Source organism: Microtus pennsylvanicus, chromosome 18 (genome assembly GCF_037038515.1).
Source record: "Microtus pennsylvanicus isolate mMicPen1 chromosome 18, mMicPen1.hap1, whole genome shotgun sequence".
Classification (NCBI taxonomy): Eukaryota; Metazoa; Chordata; class Mammalia; order Rodentia; family Cricetidae; genus Microtus; species Microtus pennsylvanicus.
In genome coordinates this window covers 9,911,317-9,938,131 of record NC_134596.1, presented here as the reverse complement: position 1 = coordinate 9,938,131, position 26,815 = coordinate 9,911,317, and the positions used below count along the sequence as shown (strand labels likewise).

General features: G+C 37.8%; 1 protein-coding gene and 1 long non-coding RNA gene across 3 annotated transcripts in view; one reads left to right on the top strand and one right to left on the bottom strand.

Moving 5' to 3' along the window:
* Window positions 1-1,384: 1,384 nt before the first annotated feature.
* Window positions 1,385-2,287, bottom strand: LOC142837547 (putative vomeronasal receptor-like protein 4). Its single transcript, XM_075952689.1, has one exon. The coding sequence runs from the start codon at window positions 2,285-2,287 to the stop codon at window positions 1,385-1,387; it is 903 nt and encodes a 300-aa protein (XP_075808804.1).
* A 9,013-nt stretch (window positions 2,288-11,300) lies between these two features.
* LOC142837381 (uncharacterized) overlaps window positions 11,301-26,815 on the top strand; it is a 69,111-nt gene continuing 53,596 nt past the window's right edge. For both annotated transcript variants that reach the window (XR_012908262.1, XR_012908261.1), the window contains exon 1: window positions 11,301-11,466. This is a non-coding gene — a long non-coding RNA (uncharacterized LOC142837381). The remainder of the gene's footprint in view (window positions 11,467-26,815) is intronic.

Below are 26,815 nucleotides of genomic sequence, written 5' to 3'. Positions count from 1 at the left end.
CTTTAGATTATTGATTTTCTGAAATGATGATTTTCATAGAAAGTCTATACATGAAAACCCTGAAATGTACTGATCTTATGCGCTATTGGAAACCTCAGTAGGATAATTGCTATGTTGGCAAATAGCCTCAGGCACCTGGGAATCTAAAAATTTCAAGTGTAAGATTCCGTAATAAGTGTTTAGGGACTCTGACATGGCATTTCTGAATGTGATACCAGTAAGCTGCAATCGGCAGCACAGAATCACAATCAGCCGTCAGCAGGGATAAATGGAAATTTCAGGTAGATAGGCAGGATACAGACCGAAGAATTCAGATACGTGATCACCTCCTACTTACCTCATAATGATTTCCCTTTTGATAATGCGATTCTGGTCCTAAGTAAACTACATTATTTCCTGCCATCTACTCTCACTTTCATATTTTTCTGCCGGAGCAAACATAGAGAAGGGAAGGAGAAATGAGTCAGCAGCTCTGATGCAGATCTCCAAGGTTACCACAGGCTTTGTTCCTATTGGTGGAATTGAGACCATTCTCGTCACTGTTCCGGGGAAAATTTGAATGCACACACTCCTTCAGAGGATTCCGAGGCAAGGAAAGCTAATAATATTGTCAGCATAGCGAATCCTTCCTGGTCAGGCTCTGGCTATATGCCAGCTCGCAGCTGCAAATATTTATAGTTGAAATCCGAATGTACATTTCCCGGACACACCAGACTGCTCCTAAATGACAAAAAAAACAGAATAATTAGCAGTCAGGTACTGGTATATTCCAGTATTACTGTTCAGAGTCACCTGTTATGGTCTGTGCATCATGTCCATCCCTGCTTCTGAAACCTCTCCTTGTCTTTAAAGTTGTGGCACCACTGTCTCTGTCTTGAACACTGTAGCATCTGTAAAGAAATAATTCCCTAAATGTTTTAGTATATGACAGTGTCAAGGGGAGTCATGCCCTTTCCTCTTTTCTTTGAGTTTCATTGTGAAAACTGGTATGACATTGCAGGTTTTTTTTCACATGAAAACAGAATCTTTGATAATATTATGCAGTAACATATGAAAGCACTATTTTACCTGTCCTCAAAGACTCTGAATTATAATATAGTATAGAAGAGTATACCTACTTCTTATCATCCTATTGCTTTCATGGTTCTCACAGTTTCAGATTTGCTGTTTTCATTGACATAGTCTTTGTGTATTTGCATATAAATACTCTTGTACGTGATATTTTCTCACTTTTTGTCCTTTCCCAATTAGGAAATCAGACAGCATGTGCTTTTTGGAAATCCAGTGTTTATTGGTGATGGCAGCAAGGTATTGCATACTTCCCTTGAAAATCTTTTTTTTGAATTAAAATAAATACATTTATTACAGAAGAAAAATGATGTTTTTACAAAATCTGGTGGTATTTTGACCGAATATTTTTCAGTATATTGAATATTCTGTTATCAGAACTGATTTGTACCAAAGGAGTGGGATAAACATTCATCACAAGCTTCTGAACACTCTGGATGACTGGGTTGTACATCCATAACAGGACTGCAGTGGATGAGATGATGAAGTCTACCCAGTACGTGACCACAAAGAAAGTCACCAGCAGCAAGATGGTCTGGGTGGCCTTTTTCTCAGGAGATGATCTCGGGTGGCTGAGGCTGTGAAGATACTTGTGTTGCCTCTGATGTCTGAACAAGATAAGCACCATGTATGCACTTGTGGTCAGCATAACTCCTACAAGAAATATATCCATAGAAGTTGTCACTGTTAAATTCAGTGCCTTAATGATGTAGTTCGGGGGGAAGAGTGAGCAGGATTTAGTGACCTTCATCTGATTGGTCTCACTCATGTTGGTAAAACCACCGACATAGATGATCAGGTAGCTATAGAATGACATATTGAGAGACCAAATATAGAAACAAGCATAGATTATGTACTTCTTTAGCTTAAGTTTAAATTTCGCCAAGAAAGAGGTACTGGGACTGATAGTGACAGGCTGGAACACGCTCAGGAGGCAGGTGATGCAGATGGAGAGGCCTCTCATCACCCTGCTTATGTAAAACGCTGTCTTACATTTGATGTCATTGTCAATGTTCAGTGACTCAAATATATCTGTAACCCAAACAAATCCTCCAGTGAGGAGCAGCACTATGTGGATGAAGGTCAGTTGACAAGAAATCAGGTCCATGGGCTTAGGTCTGTGATATAGAATTGTGAAAATGTAGAAAAGAAAGAGAAATACATTGGCAAAAACTCCAATTCCATTTTGAAAATAAAAGATATTGTTTAGCAAGGACATAACTGGGAAGTGTAATCACCCAGAAAGCATAGTGGAAGCATATTTTATATACCAGCCAGGTCCCCTGCAAGGAAGCAGCAGCAGCAGTGTCACTGCAGAGCCTGTAGGGAAGCAGTCAGACCCAGAGATTGATCACAACTCCCATGACATAAGTCTGGGAAAGATAGAAAAATGTTCACAGAAATTGTGTGTGTAAGAGAGAGAGAGAGAGAGAGAGAGAGAGAGAGAGAGAGAGAGAGAGAGAGAGAGAGAGAGAGAGAGAGAGAGAGATTACTGGACTACTGAGACTAAGAACAGAGCCAATGCATAATGCAAAATAGGAGTACTAACATGAACACCTGTACATGAAAACCTCTGAATAATAACAAATACGTTCGTGTAAGAAAATGAACTTTGAAGGGAAATGGAGAGTGTACTTGTCCTCTCTTTTCTGTTGTCTTCATTAGAGATGAGGGCCCTGCCTAGTCTGCCCATGCAGATGTTTAAAGTAATTGTTCAAAACAAATGAATGTTCCATAATGTTTGCAAATGTAAACTCATATTTCTTTCCTTCCTTCCTTCCTTCCTTCCTTCCTTCCTTCCTTCCTTCCTTCCTTCGTTCTTTCATTCATTCATTCTTTGAAGGAGGTAAACAAAGATTTACTTCACGAATAAGATGTTAGCAAAGCAGTCTGCATTTCCAGATTGGGGTAGTGTCTACAAGGAAGGACCCTGTTTCTCCATCAATTCCAGAAATGACTCTGCTGAAAACCTGAAAACCTCAACCCAGCTCCCCGCACCCCTGAGTCCCCCTTCACCTCTAAGAGAACTGTTTGTGTGCAATCAGACAACAACTCTAGTTACAGCTGGAGGGAAACCTGACTTTCTCGGAGTTTCCAGAAAGCCTCTGAACAGGATAAATGTTCTACAGCAGATGGTACCCAAGGTGAAAGGCTATTAAAAACCGATTTCTCCAAAGCACAATGTCCTAAGGGCATTATAGAAAACACAACCCACTGAATGCATTTACCAATGAGGGCTCTGAGAGACTGGAGGGTTGGTTAGCCTGGAGGAAGGCACTGTTCTGGAAGGAGAGAGACTGAGATGGAAATTCTTTGCCTTGCATTTCCAGACTACCACTCAGGAACACATAGTGAGTTGCCTGCTATCTGGAGGGGATGAAGTGAGAATAAACAGCTGAACCCTCTTAGCATTTTGAACTTTCCAACTGCCAGAAGAAGTCCAGAGTGATATCATGGCCCTGATTTTATTCCTGCAAGTCGGTGGGTCTTTGTATATGTTCAGAGTGAATTCCATTTTTCTTTTCAATGGTTAACCTGTGTTAGTTGGGAGGATATTGGTGAGTTGAAGAAGCATGTCCTGCCACTGGCTCTTCTTTAAGGTTAGTGGTAGACACACATATTTTAATATTGTGTTTTGTTCTAACCACTTTCATTTATATACGTAAAGGTTTTTTCCATTTCCATTCTCACAACAGAAAAAGATTTATGGCTTTAGGTTTCTTTCTGTGGTTTGCAAACAGTCCATGCCTGGCATCTGTGTCACCTGTGAGCCTTCATCACATCTTTTTTTTTTCCTTTTTTATTGATAAAAATCAGATATGATGTGCTTTTTGGAAATCCAGTGTTTATTGGTGATGGCAGCGAGGTATTGCATAATTCCCTTGAAAATCTTTAACACAATAGATATCTTTGTTATTGTGTGTCTTGTTTTATATGCTTTAAAATTTCAGAACTTATCTTGTTCATCTCAGTTCATCTCAATTTTTAAATGTGTGTATCTGCTAGTAATGTTGAGACTGGAAAACATTGGTACTTTGGAATCAAGAGCCTCCATTTCATTCTGTAACAATATATCTGCCATCTTTAAAATATACATATATGAAATTTCTGATTGTGTTATCACTTACAATATAAAGTAGGCTCAATTGTTGCAATTGGCAAATTGATCTTTCTTTTAATTATATAGCTACAGGTCTTAAAAATCAAATAGTAGAAATTTGGACATGTCTATGCATATGTAACCAGTAATAGCCTCTGAAGATAAATTTTGACAAATAATGACATTTGAATTAGCTGAAGAATTCATGCATTTTACCTTGATCTTTTGTAGTCCGGTTAGTTGTGTGTTTGACCATAACATATTAGGATGATTATTAGAAACTATAGCTATATTAGTGGTTTAAGAGACTGACTCTCAGATCCTAATAGTGTAAAAATATTGATTAAATATTTTATTTTTAAGATAAACAGTAAAACTTAATTTTATTAATTCTTTGTAGATTTGTATGGGAGTCTCCTGAATGTTGTTCTTCTTTGATATATGTGTGGATTATATAAAAATCACGAAGACACTTTAGTCATACTATGGTTTTAGTTCAGGAGTCAGACAAATATTGTTAAATCTGTAAGAATGCCAATAATACAATTAGAGTAAAGAAAGTAGTAGAGTAGTTAGTTACATATAAAAATATCAGTGTGTACTCTAAATAATAACCCTTATGTTATTTTCTGCTTTTAGGTTCAAAAAATTCACAGATTCATAAAGGGCTCTGTCCATGAACTGGTAATTTGAAATATTAACTACTGGATCTATTTCTAATACATACATGTGAAAAAAACTGATATACAAACGTTATCATGTCTTTCTCAGGACATTAAGCATATGTAATGAATACAAAAGATCTGAGACTTACTTGCCTGTTTTCATACCACGTGTGGCAAATTTCAAGTCTGTGGCATCTTATTATACTAACACATGCAAATAGTAATTTATTGGTATTTATGTATATGTACACTTGTATTATTGAATTTAAACTATGTAAATTTGCTTATATAATTGTTTCATTACAAAAACCAGAGAATGCTGAACTGTATTATGAGGAACAATATGAATTCAAAATATTATCAGAATGCCTTTTATCATTTGCAGAAATGATGAAAGGGGAAAGATAGATTTTCTCAGGTATGCTAGCTTTGAAATAATGCCTATGTACTAGAAGAATGCCCATACCAAAACACACATACTCACACACAAACACACACACACACACACAAACACACACACACACACACCACACACACATTTTCCCTGAAGTCAAATGTCACTGAAAAGAGAGAACATATAAATGACCTGAGGCTGGAGTACTGATATTGGTGATTACAGGGAAAATCTAGAGAAGGCATTGCAATGATTTTATCAAAATTTAAATGTTCATATAAACATATATTAAAATGTGTCAGAAATATTAATTGAGATAGTACTCTGAAATTAATGTCAAAACATGTACATGTAACTGAAACACTAATACAAGCATGCAGACACTTGTGAAATTTTGAAAATAATGCGTGTATTGTGCTTTTTCTAAATGAAAATATCAAATTGTTGCTAAATTATCATGACATTGTTAGATACAATTTTGTAATATTTTCATGTTCATACTTGGTTTTAAAATAACGTTCCGATTTAGAAAATGCCCTTATTTCTACATATTTTTATGTAAAATACATACATACTTGTGTAGGAGGTGCTTTTCTCTATGTGTTGCTTTCATTGATTAATGAATAAAAAAACTGCCTGGGTCTTTGATAGGGCAGAACATAGGTAGGCAGGGGAAACAGAACTAAATGCAGGGAGAAAAAAAGCAGAGGAGAGAGCTACCATGGAGCCACCAGAGTCAGACATGCTGAATCTCTCCCGGTAAGCCATTGCCATGTAGCAATATACAGATTGATTGAAATGGATTAAATCAATAAGTGAGAGTTAGCCAATAGGCGGCTAGAGCAAATGGTTTAAGGAGTATTTTAATTAATATAATTTCTGTTTTGTTATTTCAGGGCCAAGCAAGCAGGGCGGCTGGCAGGAATAAGCATCCTTTCCCTGGAACAATTGGCAGTCAACGTTATCAACTAAATCAATAAAATATATGAACTACAAAAGGTATGAATAAATATAACTGCCTATTACAATTATTTTTTTTCAAATGAAATATATACATATATACTCACACTCTATACACATTATAGCAATTTGTGTATCCATTTTTATTATCAGAGTTTCACAAACACAATTTTCAGCAATCTCAATCCATTACTACTTGGTGAGCACTTACAGCTACAATATCATCTAGTCTGGTAATCTTCTGGCCAGTCTACTACATCAAACTTTCAGGAAGCTAGTGTGGTTCATTATCTTCCTGTAAACACACATACACACACAGACACACACACACACACACACACACACGCAGACAATCATTCAGTCCCAGTCTAGCTGACGTTGGTGAGCTCCCATTAGATCAGTCCCAATGTCCCCGTGGTTGGACACAAACCTCGCTGTCCTGACTTCCTTTCTCGTGTATTCCCTCTTTCCCCTCTTCATCTGTGCCTTGGGAACTCTGTCCTGTCCTCCAATTTAGGTCTCTGTCTCTATCCCCATCCATCACAAGATGAAGGTTCTATGGTGATATTCAAGATATTCATCAGTATGGCCAGATCAGGCATCCTCTCCTCTGATGCCCAAGAATTTAGCTGGGGAAATCCCTATGGACAACTGGAAACCCCGCTAGAGCCAAGTCCCTTGCCAACCCTAAAATGGCTCCCTTAGTTAAGATATCTTCTTCCTGCTCCTATATCCAGCCTTCCTCAATCTCAACCATTTTGGAAATCAGTGTGGTGGTTTCCCATGAAACTGGGAGTCATCCCACCACAGGATCCTGCAATTCCATCCTCAGAAATATACCCAAGAGATGCTCTATCATACTACAAAAGCATTTGTTCAACTATGTTCATAGCAGCACTATTTGAAATAGCCCAAACCTGGAAACAACCTAGGTGCCCCTTAATAGAAGAATGTATAAAGAAGGTTTTGCACAAATACACTTTAGAGTTATACTCAGCAGTAAAAAGCAATTACATCTTGAATTTTGGGTGCAAATGGAAGGAAATAAAAAACACTTTACTGAGTGAGGTAACCCAGACCCAAAAAATGGAGATGGTATGTACTTACTCATAAAGAACGGACATTGAGCCTATAATTCGTGATACTACAGAAGAGGAATAAAAAGGTGAAGCCAACGAAAAACATATATTTATCTTCCTGGATATTGGAAGTATACAAGATCGCTGGGCAAATGTTGGGAGCACGGGGGTTGTTTTAGTTTGGGGGGAAAGGGAGATGGGGAGAGAGAATGGATTGGGTATCTTAAAGGTAGAGAGGGTAGTAGTTTTTCACGTCTTATCTGAATACTTAGTTTTATGGCATAGCTCTAGGCATTCTCACAGTTACTCTCTATACTAAGATAACAATTAATTCTAATATTTACAAAAGCCAAACTCCATAGAAAAACTGGATATAAGCTGAGGGATCCAAGCCTGATACATAAACGTAATTAAAGGAAGAGGATAGCTTCTAATCCAAATCTATCAATTCATGTGTTGGTTGGAGAAATTAGGAGTTCCATTGTTGAGATCCAGGTGATGGATGTTGTTAGACTCAAGGAAAACTAATTTGAATTTTGCACATCCTAGCAAATTGGAGGATCATATTTTCATTTGCATATAACATATGTCAGAGATATTAATGGTGACAATAAATCAGAACTACACATGCTTCAAAAGACCATGCCTTTATAAAAGTTAGTTACCAATTAGCTTTGAATATTCTGATACTTTCTCAGAACAGTTGACAATGAAATTCACAAATCTTCACAATCTTTTGTATCACTGCAAGTCTATTTTTAATTTTTTAAAAGTTTTATTTTTATTTTATATGCATTGGTGTTTTACCCTGAGTGACCTTCTCTTCCCAACACTGAGTTATTTCCCATCTAGTTTCAGAAGTAATATTTCTGGTGAGTTTCTGCTGATGCACAAATATTTAGATATGAGAATATATGATTAGGAATCAGATTATTTCTATATGATTCTAACAGAAAGAAAAAAAATTTCCTGTATAGTTTTGTAATCATTTAGTCTCAGTTTCTAGTTTATTAAATACGTGTCAAGTATTCTCTCCATACCATGCTCTTAATCATAATCCTCATAGTTACTTCATTTTAGGGATCATTTTGGCTCCACTTTGATAAAATCATCTGAAGATTGTTGTTGATCCTCACTTTGATGCCATGTTGCACATGAAAGTGAGAAATTTTGTTCCTTCTAAATTAAGCCATATAACGCAAATTCAATTTCAGTCATATCTCAGGAATTCATTTCCTGTGAGGCGTCTTTTGCGATAGAGGGATTTTTGTTCTATGAGAAAATAAGTGTGTAGGAATATCAAAATTAAGTGCTTTGCCTCATATTGAGAGGTGCAAATATATTTTTGAAATGCTCTTTTAGCTTGAGTGTGGAATTATAGAAATGCCCTTGCCCAAGAAGCACATCTGATAACAATGTATTCATAAATGGCGTTCACTTTTCATAATATCTCAGCAATTTTACTGTAACATTTCAGTTCCATTCAAATATTTATGTAAGTTTATGTATTATGTATATATAGGAGCTTCTCTCTATATATAAATATATACATATATGTACAATTGCTTTATATAGTTTAGAATATCATGTGAAATTGCAGTATTTACATTACTTCAAAATTCTTCCTGCTAGTTTCAATAAAATATCAGCATTAGAAAATGTTCAAAATAAATACAAGAAGTAAGAAAGTTATTTTACATTTTTGTGCATAAGCAAATGTATACACAACTAACAGAAACTGTATAAAGAATGGGGTGATTACATGTAAGCATTTTGACTTATATTTTGAAGTTTAAAATATCAATATTATTGCACAGTAAAAGGAGACATTTTCTGTTTTTGCATGAAATTTTTGTCCATAACTTTATGCCATGTGCGGGAATTTGGGAGGTTTCCCATCTTTGTAGGCATTACAATTTCTGATGTTATTGTGCTTACACTATTTTTGATTTTAAATGCTTTTGTTTAGTTTTGTTGGAGTTCTTATTTTTTAAACTATTTTTTTCCTTTTTATTATGCTCTCTTGAAGTGAGAGGTGATGTATGCTGTGAGTTGGTTTTATTGCCATTGGCTAATTAAGAAATGCCTTCAACAAATGCCTTTATAGAGTAAAGCCAGGCTGAAAGAAAGAAATAGAGAGAGTAGACAGCTTCTGGGAGGAGCCATGCAGCTACTGCAAGACGAAGATATCTCGACTGGTGCCTGCCGAAATTTTGCCAGTGAGTTATGTAGTAATGAACAGATTTGTGAATATTGGTTATTTAGGATCAACGTTCTAGCTTTTTTAAGGGTAGCAATTGGCCAAATAGTACTGCAAATAATATAGTTTTTAGTTATTATTTTATGTCAGTTCAGTTACGAAATGAACTAGCAACCTGGTCATCTATATCCACGTAAAATCTCAGAAAGCTTTAAAAGAAATGCTAGACACAAAAGGACAGAGTTAAGTATGGCTTTTTGGTAGTATTTTCTTGGGAGGGCTCTGTTTGCTAATAGCAAGCAAAGGTATTATTTTATTTTTAGGGAAGACTTCTTGACTCAGTGGTAGCAACAAAAAATTCAAGACACTGTTAAGAAAACTCCCTGGTTCATGCTAGCTGAACGATTAGTTATGATACTTTTTGGTGGTCTGGCTGCAGAGCATTTAACTGCTGCTTGTGATCAGAGTACTATAACTTACTTCATTGCAATACAGGCCTGTTGACACCAAAGCCAGGACCTGTTTCTGAGAGCAACATTCTCAGACTCAGTAAACACGTTGTCACCATGATGGACTGAGTGGAACTGACAGTCACGATGGCAGAGTTATTCCTAGCCATCCCTGCTTAGCATTTAAAAAATGCTTCTGGTCAGAAAACAGTTATAGCTATAAAAAGAAACAACTGGTTAAAAAAAATTAAACAAGTCTTTAAATAGAAACAGTATGGATAGTCATAGATTAAATGAGTAAAGAAAAACAAGTCATATAAAGATGGAAAATACACACAGAGATTGGAATGTGTTTTATTTTTGACTGTTGTTGCATGGAGAGTGGGCCCGTTTGTTCCATCTGGGCTGTCTGTCTAGCTTTCAGCTGAAATATTCACACAGAAACTGTATTCATTTTAACACTGCCTGCCCCATTACCTATAACTTTTTATTGGCTAAGTCTTACATATTAGATTAACCCATTTATAGTAAATCAGTGTATCGCCACGTGACTGTTCCTTACCATCAAGATTTTAACAAGCATTGTCTCAAGCAGAAGAACCATGGCATCTCTCACTCTTCCCCTTTTCCCAGAATTCAGTTCTGTCTACTCCCTGCCTACCTAAGTTCTGTCCTATCAACAAGGCCAAGGCAGTTTCTTTATTCATTACAATGAAAGAAACACACCAACATAAGGAACTCCCACACCAGACTGTAAATGAGTTAAGTACCAAGAGATGTTTCATAGTATGTGTTGCTAATCTAAACGGACATATAGGTTTTAAAGATATCTTGTCTTCAAAGTTAGGCTCTGTTGTATATTTTATTTGTATATGATCCATTCTATCATATTACATGTAACATCTAATTATAATTTGACTGCATAAAAACTACACATATAAACAGACAAAAACTGATCACAACAAATCAGAAGATAGGTACATTGGCAACCCAGATTCACAGTCAAAAATCTCCAGACATGAATGAAAGCTTTCATGTATATAGGTAGATACAAGGCAAAAGCAGCTGCTGGCTCACTCAACATTGCCAGTTTTGTAGGCATTTAACTGGAGGTAAAACCCAGTATAAAGTAGAGTTTATCCTGTGGTCCTCTGTCGTTTGCTTTGCTTCTTTTCACAACACACAGGGAGGAGGGAGACACAGGTGACTCATCAGCTCTGGATGAGTTCACCATGTTCAATGCAGTCCTGTGCTTTACGGTCCATGGTTTGAGATCTCTCTTCTCATTGGTTCCAAGATAGCATAAAAAGGACTGTACTGAGGGATTTTGCCAGTGGGGCTTAGACTATAGTCCTGCTAAAAGCTGGACTTAAGTCAAGGCCTCACCATAAACAACACCCGAGAACTCAAATGTGTCTCAGAGACCTGCAGGATACAGAAGATATAGGAAAAGCAAAGAATTTGAGAAGAGTCACCTGTTCCTGTTTGCAGTGCAGAAAATGTTCTCGAGTCTGACGCCACTGATTCATTCATAAGATCTGTGATTTCTAGGTGAGCCTTGTCTTTTGTATTTTCCCGAATTGAATATTTTCTTTAAAAGTCTATACGTGACAACAACCGGGTTGTACTGATCTTATGCGTCTTTGGAGGCCACTCTAAGGTAATTGCTATGTCAGCAAATATCCTCCGGTACCTTGGAATATGAAAATTTCAAGTGTCTGATTCCCACATCAGTATGCTTAGGGTCTCTGACATGATATTTCTGAATGTGATACCAGGAAGCTGCAATTGGCAGCACAGTATCACAATCAGCCATCAGCAGGAAGAAATGGAAATTTTCTGGTAGAAATGTAGGATGCAGACACAAGAAGTCGGATATATGATCACATCCTAGTTAACTTACAATAATTTCCCCTTTTTAATAATTGGATTTTGGTCTTAGATAAACTACATTTTTTCCCTCTCATCCACATTACTTTAATTTTTGCTGTCAGAGAAAACATTTAGATGGGATGGAGAAATAAGCCAGCAACTCTGATGCAGATCTACAAGGTAACCACAGGCTTTGTTCCTATTTGTTGGATTGAGATCACACTCCCCATTGTTCAGGGAAAAATTTGAATGCACATACTCCTTCAGTCCGCGGCAAGAAGAGCTAATAATATTGTCAGCATAGCAGGTCCTTCCTAGTCAGCCTCTGGGAATATGCTAGCTCTCAGCTACTAATGTTTATATCTGAAACCAGAACATACATTGTCCCAGACCCGGCAAACTAATCCTGACATCTGTATGAGGAAAAGCCCAGGGAAATTAGCAGTCAGGTAATTGTTTATTCCCACTATTATAGTTCTGAGTCACCTGTTATGTCTTTGCACCATGTCCATCCCTGTTTCTGAAAATTCTCCTTCTCTTTGACGTTATGGTACCACCGTCTCTGCCTTTAAACTCTGCAGTAACTGCAAGGAAATATTTCAATTCAGGTTTTAGAGCCTCACTGAGTTTCATTGTGATAATTGGTATGATATTGTAGGGTTTTTTTTTTCATTTAAAACTTAGACTCATTGAAAATATTATATAGTAATAAATAAAAGCAGTTTCATATCTGTCACCAAAGACTCTGAATTTAGAACAAGATATGGAAGATTAAATATACTTCTTACCATCCTATTGCATTTTAGATTTTCACATGCTCTAATTTGCTGTTGGTCAAATTAATCTTTGTGTTTTTGAATATAAATACTCATGTACATGATACTTTCATACCGTATGCCCATTCCTGATTAGGAAATCAGACAGCCTGAGATTTTTTGGAAATCAAGTGTTTATTGATGGTGGCAGCTAGGTATGACATACTTCCCTTGAAAATAATTAACACAATAGATTTCTTTAATATTGAGTGTCTTGTTGTTGTATGCTTTAAACAAGTGCAGATTTTATATTGTATCTTCCACAGCAGACTCTAAATGCATATGTCTGCATTAGTACTTTAGAATCAAGACCCTTTATGTGAATCTGTCACAGTGTTTCTACCAAATTAAAGATATAAATGTACAAATCTTTCATGTAGTTTTAAAAGCATGAAACTTCAAATCATAGAACACCCAGCCTCTTATTTTCTATAGAAAGATCTTCCCTGCACATGCTATTTATATACTAGTGCCAAAGAAGTTTCTGATGAGGGTCAAATTATGCTCAGATATATAAACATATCTATATTTCATTAGACTATGGAAGAATAAAATATATTATATTTATGAAATCTGTCATTTTGTAGTTATACATTCCTAGTCATTAAGTCTATTTGAGTTATGCCTTCTATAATATAGTTTTAAGAACAATATTTACTTGATTTCAGTTCTGATATTTGGCTATTATGACAAAAACACTTCTGAAGACTTCCTACTGTTTTCTTTTTGATGTGTAGCTAAAGAGAGGATTAATCTTCAATTATAGCACAGATAGTCAATCCCACTTAAATTACTCATAATAGGAGACTTATTAACATTCTATAATGATGAAAGTAGGTAGGAGGTTCCAAAGCAGGTTCTTTCCACTGTATTGGATTGTAAGCATATTTCTGAAATTGTCTGTGAATGTCTAGTTTTGCAAATATAACCATGACATCTGTCAATAAACAGATGAAATAATAAATGTATGTATAAGGAAATTTGTTCTTGTAAAGATAGATATTTCTTTCCCAACCATCCCACATTTTTTATTAAATACATTAATCTCTGTCTGAAGCCAAACATCTATTTGAGCTCGCTCTATCCAGAGCTCATGAGAATCTTTATTCTATTTTCTACAAAGTGTTTTGTCTGCAAGGACATACGTAAAACAATACCAGCCACAGAAGCAGTAGCAACAACAGCAATGAGATTAAGAATTACAGCTATTACTATGTCAAACATGTGCTTCGTCTTTTTAATATTTTTTATTTATTTTTTTACTGAAAATTTCGGCCTCTTCCCTGCCTCCCTTTTCCCTGCCCCTCACCCCACTCCCCATCTCCAACTCCCCTCCCCCTCCCTCTCCATTCTGAAGAACAGTCAGGGTTCCCAGCCCTGTGGTAAGTCCAAGGTCCTCCTCCCTCCTTCCATGTCTATGAAGGTGAGCATCCAAGCAGGCTAGGCTCCCACAAAGCCAGTACGTGCAGTAGGATTAAAACCCAGTGCCATTGTCCTTGGCTTCTCAGCAGCCCTCAGTGTCCATCATGTTCAGAGAGTCCGGTTTTATCCCATGCTTTTTCAGTCCCAGTACAGCTGGACTTGGTGAGCTCCCATTAGATCAGCTGCACTGTGTCAGTGGGTGGGTGCACCCCTCGCGCTCCTGACTTCCTTGTTCATGTTCTCCCTCCTTCTTCTCCTTATTTGGACCTTGGGAGCTCAGTCGAGTGCTCCAATGTGGGTCTCTGTCTCTATCTCCATCGATCCCCAGATTTAGGTTCTATGGTGATATGCAAGATATTCATTAGTATGGCTATAGGATCGGGCCATTTCACCTCTGCTGCCCAAAGACCTAACTGGGGACATCTCTTTTGATCCCTGGGAACTCCTCTAGAGTCAAGACTCTTGCCAACCCGAAAATGGCTCACTTAATTAAGATATATACTTCCCTCCTCCCATATCTACCCTTCCTTTATCCCAACCATCCCATTCACCCAAGCTCTCCCCATCCTCCCCTTCTCACTTATATCTCCCCATCTCCCCTTTTCCCCATCCTACCCCACCCCTCAGTTCCCATTTATTGCCCAGCAATCTTGTCTACTTCCAATATCCAGAAGGATAACTATATGTTATTCTTTGGGTTCACCTTCTTATTTAGCTTCTTTAGGATCATGAATTATAGGCTCAATGTCCTTTATTTATGGCTAAAAACCAATTATGAGTGAGTACATCCCATGTTCATCTTTTAGGGTCTGGGTTAACTCACTCAGGATAGTGTTTTCTATTTCCATCCCATTTGCATGCAAAATTCAAGATGTCATTGTTTTTTTTACCGCTTAGTAGTACTCTAATATGTATATATCACACTTTTTTTCAACTATTCTTCCATTGAAGGGCATCTAGGCTGTTTCCAGGTTCTGGCTATTACAAATAATGCTGCTATAAACATAGTTGAACAAATACTTTTGTAGTATGATAGGGCATCTCTTGGGTATATTCCCAAGAGTGGTATTGCTGGTTCCTAAGGTAGGTTGATCCCAAATTTCCTGAGAAACTGCCATACTGCTTTCCAAAGTGGTTGCACAAGTTTGGATTCCCACCAGCAATGAATGAGTGTATCCATTACTCCACATCCTCTCCAGCAAAGACTATCATTGGTGTTTTGGTTTTCCAAAAATATTATGAGTTTTAAATAAAACTCTATAGAAAGGATCAATTTTAGTTAAATGGCTTCACCCTTAGTTGACAGCTGATTTAGAGAGAAAAAAAGAGAAACTTTCACCTAGTTAAGCTAATAATCATCAGGTTTTTACAATGAAATCAGAACCATGATGAACCTCACTACTTCTCAGAATCATGTCACAGTTCAGTTGAGAGTGACAGGTAGAATTTCAGACAGGTAATAATGGCAGGTTATGCCTGACTGATAGGAGTAAGAAACTTGCCCACTCTCACAGACAGAAAAAAAAGCAGACTAAAGCAAAGGTTGAGAGGTAGTAATTTGAAAATATTCTCAAATTTTCTTCAATATTTCTTCACAGAGCTAATCACTATTATTAATGTTTTATAAAAATTAATTTAATTTTAATTTACAAACATAATTGCTTTCTATTTTATTTTATTTTTGTGTTTTCTACTTTTTAAGCATCTGGTTTATTATATGTGTTTTATACTTTTATGGCATGCAAATGACCTTTATATATATTTATATAGTCAATGCCTCCACCTCTATTTAGGCAGAGTAAAGCTATCCAGTATAGGGAATAGGTTACAGAGCACCAGCCCAACAGCATGGACAGACACTTTTCCCATTGTCAGGGCTGACACAAGTAGATCAAGACCCACAACTGTTATTAATTAAGAGGCACTCAGGTGTGTTTTAAGAATTGTGGAAAATTTATTCACAAAGGGTACAAATTATCATTGAGGATTTTATAGTAAAGTATGACAGAAATGGAATTCAACAAGGTGATTAGGAAAGTTTCTAAGAAGATTTTGCCTGTAAATTTTATATTGTACATAAAGTATAAACACATAATTGTTGAGGCTCCAACTTTGTGAATAATGAAGGCTATGTATTATAGACCTTATGTTCCAAGTAATTGTTGATCACAAAGGACTTTCAAACCACTAAGTCTATAAAGAGTGCTGTGATATTAATAATTTCATTCCAGAATGAAATGAATATTTGCTACTATAAGAAACTGATTGATTTCCATGATATAATTGGATAATTTAAAAAAAATGCCTCAAATATTCCACTCCTTGATCTAGACACTATAGTGCAATAGAAACTAATGATGAATTTGTGAACATTAATCACCATATCATAATCACTATTTGTGGATCTTATAATCATTACTTGTGGATATTAATGTTTGCAAAGAAGCAAAGTTCTTATCTGATTAAATGTGTACTACAGTTAAGCAAAAACTATTTTTACAGCTTTAATATAAAGTAGTCCCACATCATTTGGGGATAAAGTATAATAAAGGATTTTTTTTAGGGGTAGCCTCTCAGATCAACAGTCCTCTGCATAAGCAGGGAACAGGGAACAAAATCAGACTGACAAGAGGGAAAAAGACCACGTTTCTTGATGTGTTGTTATAGTATGCCAGGACCATGCCTAAGTGGCCCAGCATCCAAAACCATTGTCTTAGGAAGTTCCCCGAGCACCTCTCCCTTTAGTTGAAATAAGAGAGTTTTAAACCCAATGTAAAACTACATACAATAAGAACAGATATCATAGATATCAAGTATAGAAATTGGAGTTACCAGAGAAACCCTGTCTTAAAAAACCGAAAAAAAAAATAGAGTTACACCCATCATAAACAATATCAAGAAAGAAATGTATCCTAAACGTTTCGATAAATATCCTCTCCTAAGGAACTAAGTCTTATATCAGAAATGGATTGGCCAAGTCATGAGAGGAATGTAACAATGACAATGTAGCATTCAACCCTATTGAAAACCTGAGAGGAAAATAATATTACTTTAGTAATCCTGAAGTACAAAGAAGCAACTTTCAAATGTGCAATAAAGGACAGAAGCAAGTGGCTATGCAGGCAAACACCTAAAGTCTCATTTTCAACATTGGAGCAAATAACATTTCCTAAGACCTAGAGTCACTGACAGACCATTTCAGAGGCAGGAAAAACTTTTAATTCATATAACCCCGTCTTGTCAAAGTTTGGCAATCTTTTTTCTTTGATAATGCTTGTCCAGTTCAGGCATAGTGAATTTTTTCAGTGTCAAGACATGGGGAGTTCTTTGCACAAAAGACAGTTTTTCCAAGCTCCAAGTGGATATCTTCAGTGGCACCCATGCTCTGGGTCAGAGACTGGTGCTGCCAGGGGGATGAATGTTTGTTTTCCTTATGCTCCCCTTGTTACTTAGCTTGTCTGAGGTCATAGGCTTTAGGTTTCCTATTCTGTGCTTTATTTGGTGTTCTCTGATGATTGACTACAAACCATCCTCATCATTCTGATCTGTGTTAACTCACTCAGGATAACAGGTTTCATTCTTTGGCATGCAAATTTGAAGATGTCATTGTCTTTTACCACTGAGGAATACACCATTGGTTAATTATACCCACAATTTTTTATCCAGTTTTTTTTTTAATTGAAAAAAAGAAAAAAACAGTTTCTGCCTCCTCCCAGCCTCCCATTTCCCTCCCCTTCCTCCCACCCTTCTCCACCTCCCCCCACTCCTCTCCCCCTCCCTCTCCAGTCCAAAGAGCAGTCAGGGTTCCCTGCCCTGTGGAAAGTCCAAGGTCCTCCCCCCTCCGTCCATGACTAAGAAGGTGAACATCCAAACTGGCTAGGCTCCCACAAAGCCAGAACATGAAGTAGGATCAAAACTCCATGCCATTGTCCTTGGCTTCTCATCAGCCCTCAATTTGCCATATTCAGAGAGTCGAGTTTTATCCCATGCTTTTTCAGTCACAGTCCAGCTGGCCTTGGTGAGCTCCCAATAGATCAGCCCCACTGTCTCAGTGGGTGAGTTCCAGTTTTATTTTTTGATGGGCATGGATTTACCTCCATGCTGTTCTAATTATATGATATGCATAAGGATGATAGTGTTAGAATCCAGGCATTTGCCCAGTTTTCACATTATCATCTACTATTCAGAAAAGTTAAGTTAACATTGGTGTATACAGAATCATGAAACTTGGTAAATATTATATGTCTCATGATCTTTTGAGTAGTAAGTGGTGTAGTCTCTGAGTTATAGCCTTTTTCTTATTTTTTTTTTTTTGCTTTTATGTACCCTGGGACAGTCAACAACATGTTCATTTGTAAATTAAGAAACCTAGAAGACATTTTCACAATACTCATTTTCTAAAGCAGTCATGCTGGTATTTCCAATTCCAGAATATTAGAGAAGTGTGGAAAGAGGAAGTTCTCTGAGTATTTATGTCCAGCTAGGCTAGAATGGCACATTACAGTCAAAGGAAAATTCCAGTCTCATATCTTCTAGTTCTAATAAACATCTGCATTTAACCAGTATTTGATTAATATAAAAGAAATTTAGCACCAATGAAATTTCAAAAACTGGCACTATATGCATTATTCTTGTAGTTTATCCAGTGATCAAAATTCCTAGTATGCCCAATGGCAGGACAAATGAAGCTGAACCCTTATTAAAGGGGCTATTTAATGTATTTAAGTAATTAATAGGAAAGTTACAATTATTTTCAGAGTGGCTTCCCATCAAATATGCTATGTAACAATAGATGGCATGAAATTGGTGGACATACAACTTCCTTAAATAAATCCTCCTTTTGTTAAATATTATATATATATATATATATATATATATATATATATATATATATATATATATATATATAAATTATATATATCAGTTTTAATGGTACTAATGAGATTTAGAGAGAACTTCTTTTTTATTATTATTTTATATTTTTTTCTTTTTTTATTGATAAAAGGAGAATAAAACAAAACAAAACAAAAACAAATTTCCACCTCCTCCCAGCCTCCCATTTCCCTCCCCCTCCTCCAACTCTTCTCCCCCTCCTCCCACTTTTCTCCCCCTCCTCCCACTCTTCTCCCCCTCCCACCACTCCTCTCCTCCTCCCTCTCCATTCTGAAGAACAGCCAGGGTTCCCAGCCCTGAGGGAAGTCCAAGGTCCTCCCCTCTCCATCCAGGTCCAGGAAGTTGAGCATCCAAGCAGGCTAGGCTCCCACAAAGCCAGTACGTGCAGTAGGATTAAAACCCAGTGCCATTGTCCTTGGCTTCTCAGCAGCCCTCAGTGTCCATCATGTTCAGAGAGTCCGGTTTTATCCCATGCTTTTTCAGTCCCAGTACAGCTGGACTTGGTGAGCTCCCATTAGATCAGCTGCACTGTGTCAGTGGGTGGGTGCACCCCTCGCGCTCCTGACTTCCTTGCTCATGTTCTCCCTCCTTCTTCTCCTTATTTGGACCTTGGGAGCTCAGTCGAGTGCTCCAATGTGGGTCTCTGCCTCTATCTCCATCGATCCTCAGATTCAGGTTCTATGGTGATATGCAAGATATTCATTAGTATGGCTATAGGATCGGGCCATTTCACCTCTGCTGCCCAAAGACCTAGCTGGGGACATCTCTTTGGACCCCTGGGAACTCCTCTAGAGTCAAGACTCTTGCCAACCCGAAAATGGCTCACTTAATTAAGATATATACTTCCCTGCTCCCATATCTACCCTTCCTTTATCCCAACCATCCCATTCACCCAAGCTCTCCCCATCCTCCCCTTCTCACTTATATCTCCCCATCTCCCCTTTCCCCCATCCTACCCCACCCCTCAGTTCCCATTTATTGCCCAGCAATCTTGTCTACTTCCAATATCCAGAAGGATAACTATATGTTATTCTTTGGGTTCACCTTCTTATTTAGCTTCTTTAGGATCATGAATTATAGGCTCAATGTCCTTTATTTATGGCTAAAAACCAATTATGAGTGAGTACATCCCATGTTCATCTTTTAGGGTCTGGGTTAACTCACTCAGGATAGTGTTTTCTATTTCCATCCCATTTGCATGCAAAATTCAAGATGTCATTGTTTTTTAGTAGTACTCTAATATGTATATATCACACTTTTTTTCAACTATTCTTCCATTGAAGGGCATCTAGGCTGTTTCCAGGTTCTGGCTATTACAAATAATGCTGCTATGAACATAGTTGAACAAATACTTTTGTAGTATGACAGGGCATCTCTTGGGTATATTCCCAAGAGTGGTATTGCTGGTTCCTAAGGTAGGTTGATCCCAAATTTCCTGAGAAACTGCCGTACTGCTTTCCAAAGTGGTTGCACAAGTTTGGATTCCCACCAGCAATGGATGAGTGTATCCATTACTCCACATCCTCTCCAGCAAAGACTATCATTGGTGTTTTGGTTTTCCAAAAATATTATGAGTTTTAAATGAAACTCTATAGAAAGGATCAATTTTAGTTAAATGGCTTCACCCTTAGTTGACAGCTGATTTAGAGAGAAAAAAAGAGAAACTTTCACCTAGTTAAGCTAATAATCATCAGGTTTTTACAATGAAATCAGAACCATGATGAACCTCACTACTTCTCAGAATCATGTCACAGTCCAGTTGAGAGTGACAGGTAGAATTTCAGACAGGTAATAATGGCAGGTTATGCCTGACTGATAGGAGTAAGAAACTTGCCCACTCTCACAGACAGAAAAAAAAAAGCAGACAAAAGCAAAGGTTGAGAGGTAGTAATTTGAAAATATTCTCAAATTTTCTTCAATATTTCTTCACAGAGCTAATCACTATTATTAATGTTTTATAAAAATTAATTTAATTTTAATTTACAAACATAATTGCTTTCTATTTTATTTCATTTTTGTGTTTTCTACTTTTTAAGCATCTGGTTTATTATATGTGTTTTATACTTTTATGGCATGCAAATGACCTTTATATCTATTTATTTAGTCAATGCCTTCACCTGTATTTAGGCAGAGTAAAGCTATCCAGTATAGGGAATAGGTTACAGAGCACCAGCCCAACAGCATGGACAGACACTTTTCCCATTGTCAGGGCTGACACAAGTAGATCAAGACCCACAACTGTTATTAATTAAGAGGCACTCAGGTGTGTTTTAAGAATTGTGGAAATTTTATTCACAAAGGGTACAAATTATCATTGAGGATTTTATAGTAAAGTATGACAGAAATGGAATTCAACAAGGTGATTAGGAAAGTTTCTAAGAAGATTTTGCCTGTAAATTTTATATTGTACATAAAGTATAAACACATAATTGTTGAGGCTCCAACTTTGTGAATAATGAAGGCTATGTATTATAGACCTTATGTTCCAAGTAATTGTTGATCACAGAGGACTTTCAAACTTCTAAGTCTATAAGGAGTGCTGTGATATTAATGATTTCATTCCAGAATGAAATGAATATTTGCTACTATAAGAAACTGATTGATTTCCATGATATAATTGGATAATTTAAAAAAAATGCCTCAAATATTCCACTCCTTGATCTAGACACTATAGTGCAATAGAAACTAATGATGAATTTGTGAACATTAATCACCATGTCATAATCATTATTTGTGGATCTTATAATCATTACTTGTGGATATTCCATGTTTCATATCAATTAAGTGTTTGCGAAGAAGCAACGTTCTTATCTGATTAAATGTGTACTACAGTTAAGCAAAAACAGTATTTTTACAGCTTTAATATAAAGTAGTCCCACATCATTTGGGGATAAAGTATAATAAAGGATTTTTTTTTTAGGGGTAGCCTCTCAGATCAATAGTCCTCTGCATAAGCAGGGAACAGGGAACAAAATCAGACTGACAAGAGAGAAAAAGACCACGTTTCTTGATGTGTTGTTATAGTATGCCAGGACCATGCCTAAGTGGCCCAGCATCCAAAACCATTGTCTTAGGAAGTTCCCCGAGCACCTCTCCCTTTAGTTGAAATAAGAGAGTTTTAAACCCAATGTAAAACTACATACAATAAGAACAGATATCATAGATATCAAGTATAGAAATTGGAGTTACCAGAGAAACCCTGTCTTAAAAAACCGAAAAAAAAAATAGAGTTACACCCATCATAAACAATATCAAGAAAGAAATGTATCCTAAACGTTTCGATAAATATCCTCTACTAAGGAACTAAGTCTTATATCAGAAATGGATTGGCCAAGTCATGAGAGGAATGTAACAATGACAATGTAGTATTCAACCCTATTGAAAACCTGAGAGGAAAATAATATTACTTTAGTAATCCTGAAGTACAAAGAAGCAACTTTCAAATGTGCAATAAAGGACAGAAGCAAGTGGCTATGCAGGCAAACACCCAAAGTCTCATTTTCAACATTGGAGCGAATAACATTTCCTAAGACCTAGAGTCACTGACAGACCATTTCAGAGGCAGGAAAAAATTTAATTCATCTTACCCAGTCTTGTCAATGTTTGGCAATCTTTTTTCTTTGATCATGCTTGTCCAGTTCAGACATCGTGAATTTTTTCAGTGTCAAGGCATGGGGAGTTCTTTGCACAAAAGACAGTTTTTCCAAGCTCCAAGTGGATATCTTCAGTGCCACACATGCACTGGGTCAGAGACTGGTGCTGCCAGGGGGATGAATGTTTTTTCCCTTATGATCCCCTTGTTACTTAGCTTGTCTGAAGTCATGGGCTTTAGGTTTCCTATTCTGTGCTTTATTTGGTGTTCTCTGATGATTGACTACAAACCATCCTCATCATTCTGATCTGTGTTAACTCACTCAGGATAACAGGTTTCATTCTTTGGCATGCAAATTTGAAGATGTCATTGTCTCTTACCACTGAGGAATACACCATTGGTTAATTATACCCACAATTTTTTATCCAGTTTTTTTTTAATTGAACAAAGAAAAAAAATGTTTCTGCCTCCTCCCAGCCTCCCATTTCCCTCCCCTTCCTCCCACCCTTCTCCTCCTCCCCCCACTCCTCTCCCCCTCCCTCTCCAGTCCAAAGAGCAGTCAGGGTTCCCTGCCCTGTGGAAAGTCCAAGGTCCTCCCCCCTCCGTCCATGACTAAGAAGGTGAACATCCAAACTGGCTAGGCTCCCACAAAGCCAGAACATGAAGTAGGATCAAAACTCCATGCCATTGTCCTTGGCTTCTCAGCAGCCCTCAATATGCCATGTTCAGAGAGTCGAGTTTTATCCCGTGCTTTTTCAGTCACAGTCCAGCTGGCCTTGGTGAGCTCCCAATAAATCAGCCCCACTGTCTCTGTGGGTGGGTTCCAGTTTTATTTTTTGATGGGCATGGATTTACCTCCATGCTGTTCTAATTATATGATGTGCATAAGGATGATAGTGTTCGAACCCAGACATTTGCCCAGTTTTCACATTATCATCGACTATTCAGAAAAGTTAATTTAACATTGGTGTTTACCGAATCATGAAACTGGTAAATATTATATGTTTCATGATCTTTAGAGTAGTAAGTCGTGTAGTCTCTGAGTTATAGCCTTTTTCTTATTTTTTTTTTTTTGCTTTTATGTACCCTGGGACAGTCAACAACATGTTCATTTGTAAATTAAGAAACCTAGAAGACATTTTCACAATACTCATTTTCTAAAGCAGTCATGCTGGTATTTCCAATTCCAGAATATTAGAGAAGTGTGGAAAGAGGAAGTTCTCTGAGTATTTATGTCCAGCTAGGCTAGAATGGCACATTACAGTCAAAGGAAAAATCCAGTCTCATATCTTCTAGTTCTAATAAACATCTGCATTTAACCAGTATTTGATTAATATAAAAGAAATTTAGCACCAATGAAATTTCAAAAACTGGCACTATATGCATTATTCTTGTAGTTTATCCAGTGATCAAAATTCCTAGTATGCCCAATGGCAGGACAAATGAAGCTGAACCCTTATTAAAGGGGCTATTTAATGTATTTAAGTAATTAATAGGAAAGTTACAATTATTTTAAGAGTGGCTTCCCAACAAATATGCTATGTAACAATAGATGGCATGAAATTGGTGGACATACAACTTCCTTAAATAAATCCTCCTTTTGTTAAATATTATATATATATAAATTATATATATATCAGTTTTAATAGTACTAATGAGATTTAGAGAGAACTTCTTTTTTATTATTATTATATATTTTTTTCTTTTTTTATTGATAAAAGGAGAATAAAACAAAACAAAACAAAAACAAATTTCCACCTCCTCCCAGCCTCCCATTTCCCTCCCCCTCCTCCAACTCTTCTCCCCCTCCTCCCACTTTACTCCCCCTCCTCCCACCCTTCTCCCCCTCCACCCACTCCTCTCCGCCTCCCTCTCCAGTCCAAAGAGCAGTCAGGGTTCCCTGCCCTGTGGTAAGTCCTAGGTCCTCCCCCCTCCGTCCATATCTAGGAAGGTGAACATCCAAACTGGCTAGGCTCCGACCAAATCAGCACATTAAGTAGCATCAAAACCCCGTGCCATTGTCCTTGGCGTCTCATCAGCCCTCATTGTTCGCCATGTTCAGAGAGTCCAGTTTTATCCCATGCTTTTTCGGTAACAGTCCAGCTGGCCTTGGTGAGCTCCCAGTAGATCAGCTCCACTGTCTCAGTGGGTGGGTGCACCCTCGTGGTCCCGACTTCTTTGCTCATGTTCTCCCTCCTTCTGCTTTTCATTGGGACCTTGGGAGCTCAGTCCAGTGCTCCAGTGTGGGTCTCTGTCTCTAACTCCATCCATCACCAGAAAACACTATCCTGAGTGAGGTATCCCAGACCCAAAAAGATGAACATGGGATGTACTCACTCATAATTGGTTTCTAGCCATAAATAGGGGTCACGGAGTCTACAATAGGTGAACCTAAAGAAGCTAAGTAAGAAGGTGAACCAAAGGAAAAACATATAGTTATCCTCTTAGCTATTTATTTTTTTTTGTTGAAAAAATAAATTCCGTGTCCACCCAGCCTCCCATTTCCCTCCCCCACCCCCACTCCTCTCCCCCTCCCCCCACTCCTCTCTCCCTCCCTCTCCAGTCTGAAGAGTAGTCAGGGTTCCCTGCCTGTGGAAAGTCCAAAGTCCTCCCCCTTCCATCCTGGTCTAGGAAGGTGAACATTCAAACTGGCTAGGCTCCTACAAAGCCAGAACATGAAGTAGGATCAAAACCCCGTGCCATTGTCCTTGGCTTCTCAGCAGCCCTCATTGTCCGCCATATTCAGAGAGTCTGGTTTTATTCCCTGCTTTTTCAGTCACAGTCCAGCTGGCCTTGGTGAGCTCCCAATAGATCAGCCCCACTGTCTCCGTGGGTGGGTGCACACCTTTTGGTCCTGACTTCTTTGCTCCTGTTCTCCCTCCTTCTGCTCCTCATTGGGACCTTGGGAGCTCAGTCCAGTGCTCCAGTTTTTGTCTCTGTCTCTATCTCCATCCATCGCCAGATGAAGGTTCTATGGTGATATGTAAGATATTCATCAGTATGGCTATAGGATAGGGTCATTTCAGGTGCCCTATCCTCAGCTGCTCCAGGAACTAACTGGGGACATTGCCCTGGGCACCTGCGAGCCCCTCTAGGTCCAAGTCTCTTGCCAACCCTAAGATGGCTCCCTTAATTAAGATATGTGCTTCCCTGCTCCCCTATCCAACCTTCCTTTATCCCAATCATCCTTTTTCTCCAAGTTCCCCCCATCCTCCCTTCTCACTTTCTCTCACCATCTCCCCTTACCCTCATCCCACTCCACCCCCAAAATCCCAATTTTTTTCCCGGCAATCTTGTCTACTTCCCATAACCCAAAGGATAGTTATATGTTTTTTTTTTTTTTCGGGGGGGTTCACCTTCCTATTTAGCTTCTGTCGGATATCAAATTATAGACTCACGGACCTTTATTTATGGCTAGAACCCCAATATGAGTGAATACATCCCATGTTCATCTTTTTGGGTCTGGGTTACCTCACTCAGGATAGTGTTTTCTATTTCCATCCATTTGCATGCAAATTCGAGAAGTCATTGTTTTTTACCACTGAGTATTACTCTAATTTGTATATATTCCACACTCTCTTCATCCATTCTTCCATTGAAGGACATCTAGGTTGTTTCTAGGTTCTGGCTATTACAAATAATGCTGCTATGAATATAGTTGAACAAATGCCCTTGCCATATAATCGGGCATCTCTGGGGTATATTTCCAAGAGTGGCATTGCTGGGTCCAGGGGTAGGTTGATCCCGAATTTTCTGAGAAACCGCCACACTGCTTTCCAAAGTGGTTGGACAAATTTGCATTCCCACCAGCAATGGATGAGGGTACCCCTTCCTCCACAACCACTCCAGCAAAGGTTATCATTGGTGTTTTTGATTTTAGCCAATCTGACAGGTGTAAGATGATATCTCAAAGACCTTTGTCTGTTGCGAGGTTGGTGAAGATCTTCTCCCAGTCATAGGGTTGCCGTTTTGTCTTAGTGACAGTGTCCTTTGCTTTACCGAAGCTTCTCAGTTTAAGTAGGTTCCATCTATTCAATGTTGCCCTTAATGTCTGTGCTGTTGAGGTTATACTTAGGAAGCGATCGCCTGTGCCCATATGTTGTAGGGTACTTCCCAATTCCTCTTCTATCAGGTTCAGTGTGTTCAGATTGATATTGAGGTCTTTGATCCATTTGGACTTGAGTTTTGTGCATGGTGATAGATATGGGTCTATTTTCATTCTTCTACAGGTTGACATCCAGTTGTGCCAGCACCATTTGTTGAAGATACTTTCTTTCTTCCACTGTATACTTTTAGCTCCTTTATC

Excerpts from the sequence above, each read along its gene's own strand:
- LOC142837547 (XM_075952689.1), bottom strand. The coding sequence starts at position 2,287 with ATGTCCTTGCTAAACAATATCTTTTATTTTCAAAATGGAATTGGAGTT.